The sequence below is a fragment of the Suricata suricatta genome, chromosome 4 (assembly GCF_006229205.1).
Source record: "Suricata suricatta isolate VVHF042 chromosome 4, meerkat_22Aug2017_6uvM2_HiC, whole genome shotgun sequence".
Classification (NCBI taxonomy): domain Eukaryota; kingdom Metazoa; phylum Chordata; class Mammalia; order Carnivora; family Herpestidae; genus Suricata; species Suricata suricatta.
The window spans coordinates 30,916,565-30,922,564 of NC_043703.1; the positions used below are offsets into that span (position 1 = coordinate 30,916,565).

The 6,000-nt window shown below is 41.5% G+C and overlaps 1 protein-coding gene across 4 annotated transcripts in view; it reads left to right on the forward strand.

Annotated features, from left to right (window-relative positions):
* TBC1D4 (TBC1 domain family member 4) overlaps positions 1–4,026 on the forward strand; it is a 173,475-nt gene extending 169,449 nt beyond the window's left edge. For all 4 annotated transcript variants that reach the window (XM_029936601.1, XM_029936602.1, XM_029936603.1 and 1 more), the window contains one exon: positions 1,721–4,026. In XM_029936601.1, coding sequence (XP_029792461.1) covers positions 1,721–1,954 — 234 coding nt within the window. In that variant the 3' untranslated portion in view covers positions 1,955–4,026. The remainder of the gene's footprint in view (positions 1–1,720) is intronic.
* Positions 4,027–6,000: the final 1,974 nt, after the last annotated feature.

The following is a 6,000-nucleotide window of genomic DNA, read 5'->3' on the forward strand; positions in this document are numbered from 1 at the left end:
TATCTGGGAATATAAAATACTATATGTGTATTTATAAATGTATATTTACAAATGCAGCCAGCAAGTTAGTATAACCTAGTATTCTGCACCTGCACCTTGTATGATATGTGCTGTATACCCAAGCTCTGAGGAGCAGGGTTTGAGAGTGATCAGTGGAGGGGAGGCTAGAAGGAGAACCTTCTGGGGGGTCGGGGAAATGTGTTCTTAGTTGGAGCTTAAGCATTTCATGGCTCCTTGGTTTCTGTTTAGCCCCCACTTCCCAACATGACACCTGTCCCCGAACTAGAGAACACTAAAACTCTGTTGCCGTATGTTGAGTCTCCTGACAAGAATGACTAGAAGAAAAAGGCTTAGAATTGAGGGATCTCTTGGGGCGCCTGGGTGGTGCAGGCAGGTAAGCATCTAACTTCAGCTCAGGTCATATCTTGGAGTTCATGAGTCCGAGCCCTGTATTGGGCTCTGTGCTGATAGATCAGAGTCTGGAGCCTTCAGATTCTGTGTCTCCCTCTCTCTCTGCCTCTCACCTGCTTGCTCTGTATGTGTGTCTCTCTCAAAATTAACATTAATTAAAAAAAAAAAAAGAAACGAGTTTCTAGAGTAATTGCTTCAAAACAGGAACACTGACTTCATTCACTTCATCTTTCGTTAGCCTCAGCCTGCAGAAAATTGTATGCCTATTCAAACTAAGAGCCAACATTATCTACCTTCAAAAAGAAAATATTACTTGATGCTTCAATGGTGACTAATTGAGCACTTCCTTATTAGGGAAAGTGAGTCTGGGCCTATTTTATAATGACTAAAAAAAAAGTTTATCTATTTTGAGAAACAGTGTGTGAGTGCGAGTGGGGAAGGGGCAGAGAGAGAGAGAATCTCAAGTAAGCTCTGCCGATGCAGGGCTCCATCCCATACAGTGAGATCATGATCTGAGCCAAAATCAAGAGTCAGATGCTTAAATGGCTGAGCCACCCAGACATCCCTATAATGATTTTATTAATGGTTACAGACTTAAAACAGTTTTTTTTTTGATGCTTATTTTTAAGAGAGAGCATGAGTAGGGGATGAGCAGAGAGAGAGGGAGTCACAGAATCTGAAGCAGGCTCCAGGCTCTGAGCTATCAGCACAGAGCCCGATATGGGGATTGAACTCACAGACTCTGAGATCATGACCTGAGCTGAAGTTTGGACGCTCAACTGACTGAGTCACCCAGGTGCCCCACAGACTTTTTCACTGACAATTAAATATCATCATCATGTCTTGGTTCTCAAGTTATGTGGGAACCCCTGACACCCATCGAAATGGATAGGATCCCAAGTTTGTGTTTAGAAAACCCTCTGTTTCTAGTCAGAGGGTAGAACGCCTCTTTTAGCACCTCCAGGCATCAGGAATCTCCTGTTCCTCCTTCATCCGGATCCCACTCATGCCAGGGGAGCACAGGGAGGCCCTCACCACTTTGGAATGCTGATTTAATATTGCATTTTTGGTGGATTCAGTGAAATGAGATATATTTTATCAGTACTACAGTTAAATCTTAGAGCAACTGAAAAATCTCCATTTCATGAAGGGTTTCAAAGTATTTGCTTCACATACTATTTTATTCATTAAGGAATATGATATGATTGGTTAATACCTGTAAGTTCGGGATGCTGTTCTGATGAGGAACCAGTGTCTTCAGATTTTTGATTTGGAAGAATCTGCATTGTTTTTCCTTTGCCCCAAACAGTTAGCCCATGCTAAAATCCAGACCTTGGAGTCCAATCTGGAAAACCTTCTGACCAGAGAGACCAAAATGAAGTCTTTAATCCGGACTCTGGAACAAGAGAAAATGGCTTATCAAAAGACAGTGGAGCAGATCCGGAAGCTGCTGCCCACTGATGCGCTCGCCAATTGTGACTCTCTGCTGAGGGACCTCAACTGCAACCCTAACCACAGAGCCAAGACTGGAAGCAAGCCATAAGTGAGGGAGGCCCTCTCAGCAGGGCGGGCTCTTAGACCGGCGAGGAAGTGGGGAGCGTGTGCTGCCGGCCCAGCGCTGGGCACCGGAGTGGACAGGCTGGAGTCCGTTGCTGCCGCGCCCGCGTCCTAGCTGGGGGACCCGGCTCTTACTAGAGAACGCCGATCCTACGTCATTGTACATATGTAGACTGTCTTTTTCTGTTATTGTTGACTATGTACATACATATAAAATGGACACAAAGAGTTCATGCTTTCAGATCAGAAGAGTAGATGTATATTTAGTGAAATTTTTTAAATCCAAACTTCATGAAATCCACACCAAAGGGAAGTTAAAATGAAATTCCCCTTGGACATATGTGAAATCATTTTGTCTTTGTAGTGAAACAAAGCTAGAGCATCTTTGTGTATTGAAATATACTTGAAAAAAATGAATGTATTTTTTTCTCCAAAGAGCAGCATGTTTCACTCTGGTGGAGAGGTAGAAACATCTGTATAACTTTATGTGTATCTGTCTTAAAATCTACTGACATTGTGTATATCTGATTGCCAATCATGCTCCTATGAGTTTTTCAGGAAGGTGGGGGCCTTCCTCCCCTGCTAGCTCTGTGCCAACTAGCATGTCATGTCTACATGCGTTTTGAGCCAGGCGAGGCATTACTTCGGACGTGTGTTGAGAAAGTAAGACGTAGTGGAGCCTACCCACCCAGCTCAAGGTGAAAGAGAGTGTTGCTAATTCTCTAGCAAATCAGACCAGCATTGTTACTCACACTAAAAATATCAGGCCTCCAAAACTTAATTTAGGACCTAAATTGTCTAGATCAACTTTCTACTTTTTTAATTTAAATTACTGCTCATAGTCCCTTTTTACTTGGTGCCATAATTGGTGAAAAAGATTTGTCATTTTCCCACAAATGGGAACTCCTAATTTAGTTCTCTCTACCTGCAACGGAAGATAGGGAAATGCAATTATGATTGGTTTTCTAAAGATAATATGCTGTATTGACTTTTTTTTTAATTGTTGTTGCCAATGGACAGAATCTAATAAGCTCTCGATCATCTTTCCCTTGTATGTGAAAGTTTGTGCGAATTGGGGGATGTTTGAGAATTAACTGTTGAAATCCGCTGGAGAGAAGTGGAAAGTGGCCACGGGCCCATCTAAGAGCTACAATTCTGCATTTGAAGTCCCAGCTTCCTCAGGCCGCAGCTTATTAGAGGACATTCATGCACGTCGGGTGTATGGAAGGAGAGTAATTTTCAGAGCACACATGCAGTTCTCCATTTGAGATGAGTCTAGGTAGCGCCTCTGGAAGTTGACGCAGCATTTTTGCCTCTCCAAACAATATGTATCATCACTGCTTTTTGCAGTACTTCTCGCAGATGGATTATCTAGGATAATTTTCTTCAGAAGGAGTTTTTTTTTTTTTTTTAACACAAGCTACAGTATATTATAGAGTAGAAGAAAGAGCAAAGCTCTCAAGGTTTGGGAAAACCTTGAAGAGCGGACGATAAACCTCTAACCCCCCCCCCCCGCCTTTACACTGTTACTCAGTATAAATGTAATGATTCTTATTACAAATCAGCATGCCCTCTAATCCAGGAAAATAAAGTCTTATTAGGGAAGTTAATGTAATTGCTAGTTTTAGGAAATGTTGATTCTAGGTGCCCTATTAAGTTGGGATTATCAGCTGATTTGTTTCTTGGATTCCCCCAGATTTCTCTGTTTGTAGGAGAGGTTTTTTCCTATGAGGGATATGACAAATATCATCTACTTACTAATTACCTTATGTGTGTTATATACAGGTGGTAGCCAAAGAATCTTTAAGTTGGGAAAAGAAACTTTTCCTTTCAGTTCAAAGTAAATTCTATTCTGGATATTCAAAGTGAGCGTTATGAGTTGCATTATGGTGTTCAGAGATTAAGGTGTTTTGGATACAATATTTCTTCTGAAAATGAATTTTCTTTTTCGTTTGTGATTTTTTAAATGTTGCACCAGTTATGTTTTATGTATTGTTACATCTTCATCAGATTAATGTAATGTCTAGTTCATTTCCAATAAATACATTGCTACAGTTTTCTTGGCTTATTGGTTTTTACCTTTGTTTGTAATAGGAAAGAAGATACTCTTGGTTAGATTTCTTTACAAAATCTGTATAGGCTGTATTATTTATACTTAAAATTGATAATTCTTTTCAATAGAATTGGACACAGGGCACCTGGGTGGCTCAGTTGGTTAAGCATCTGACCTTGGCTCAGGTCATGATCTCACAGTTCATGAATTCAAGTCCAGCATCAGATGAGTTCCAGCCCCACATCAGATGAGCTCGAATTCCACTTCAGGTGAGCACGAGGCCGGCATCTGGTAAGCTCCAGCCCCACTCTGGGGGAAGCACAAGCCCTGATTTCGGTGAGCATGAGCCCTGCATGAGGTGAACACGAGCCCCACTTCGAGTGAGCCCCGCTTCTCTCTCTCTCTCTCTGCACCTCATAGAATTCCCCTTCTATCTCTCTCTTCCCCCCTACCACCCTTGCTCACCTGCATCCTCCAATTGAAAAGAATAAAAAAACAAAGATACTTTATAGAAATATTTGTGAAAGTCCATTGTTGGTTACCAATTTTCAACTTCTTTCCCAAGGGAGCATTTTTTCTGATGGATATAAAAAGAAATAGACAACCACAGACAGATTTGCATTCTACCCCTCTTGTTTTCTATGCTCTTTCATAGATAGCAAGGGAGAGAAAGAGGATAAGAAAATACAATCTAAAAAAATTGGATTAGCTTCCAAATAATTAAGAATACTTACTGATGGATATATTTGAATGTGGTTGCGTACAATATATATCTTCAGAATATTCTCAAGTTTGTTTGTAATCTAGTACAAAGGACACTGGATCTCCTTGCTAACTTTAGGACTAAAATTTTTAGATGTTTTGGATTACTGTAGCCAACTCTTTGTCATTGTAGGCTTATATAGTATGGTCTCTTAATGTCCATGTTTGTCTACCCATTTTATGATCATTTCTTCAATTTGTTTTCACTGTGCTAGATTAGGAAATCTGCCATCTGAAGTATTTAGTCCTCTACCACAATATGTCACCCAAACTTGCTATGATATATTGAGAAAAACACTAGATTTAAGGTGAGAAGTTTTAGATCTGTGTCTTGGTTCAACACTTTTATTTATTCATTCAGCAAATAGTTTCTGTAAGCCAAGCTACATTCTGAGTATTCAGAGGTGGAGTCTGTCCCCAGAAATGGGAGTCTTTGTCCCCGATGTGCTTGCAGTCTAGTGGCAAGGGGGGTAATTAGAAGGAGGAGAGTTTATACAATTACAGGTATGCACAGTAATCCAGATGAGAACCATTTCAACCAGCAGGGATAAGAGTGACCAGCAGCATCGGGAGTGGATGTCAGAAGTGTTTGGAGTAAATGTTGCTTGACCTGAATCTAGAAGAGCCAGGAGTAGGTGAGTAGATTGTGTTACACAGGAGATGGATGAGAAACAATGGTGTATTTCTGAAATCACAACTCATTCCTTTTTTTCTTTTTAATTTATTTTGAGAGAGAGAGGGAGAGAAAGAGCATTGAAGGAGTGTGGGGAGGGAGAAAATCCCAAATAGGCTCTGTACTGTCAGCGAGGAACCCAACTTGGGGTTCAGTCTCATGACTGTGAGATCATGACCTGAGCCAAAATCAAGAGTGGGATGCTTAACCAACTGAGTCACCCTGAAATCACAGCTCATTCCTTAATCCTGAAGTACAGTTAGTGCTTCCATCCGGGGATGGGGGGGTGTGGAGGTGGAAGATGGGTCCCCAGACAGACATGGACTCTATCATGGTCTTAGTAGACCTTATGAAAGAGTTTGGACTCTACCTGGAGAGAAATGGGAGCTGTTCAAGTCCAGTAACCTGGAGACACGATTGGATTTGCTCTGATCCACTTTATACATTTGGACAGAAACTAGGAAATGGGAGATTGCAGTTTGGTGATTTCAATAAAAATCTAAGCGCCCCCCCCCCCCCCCCCCCCCCCCCCCCCCCCCCCCCC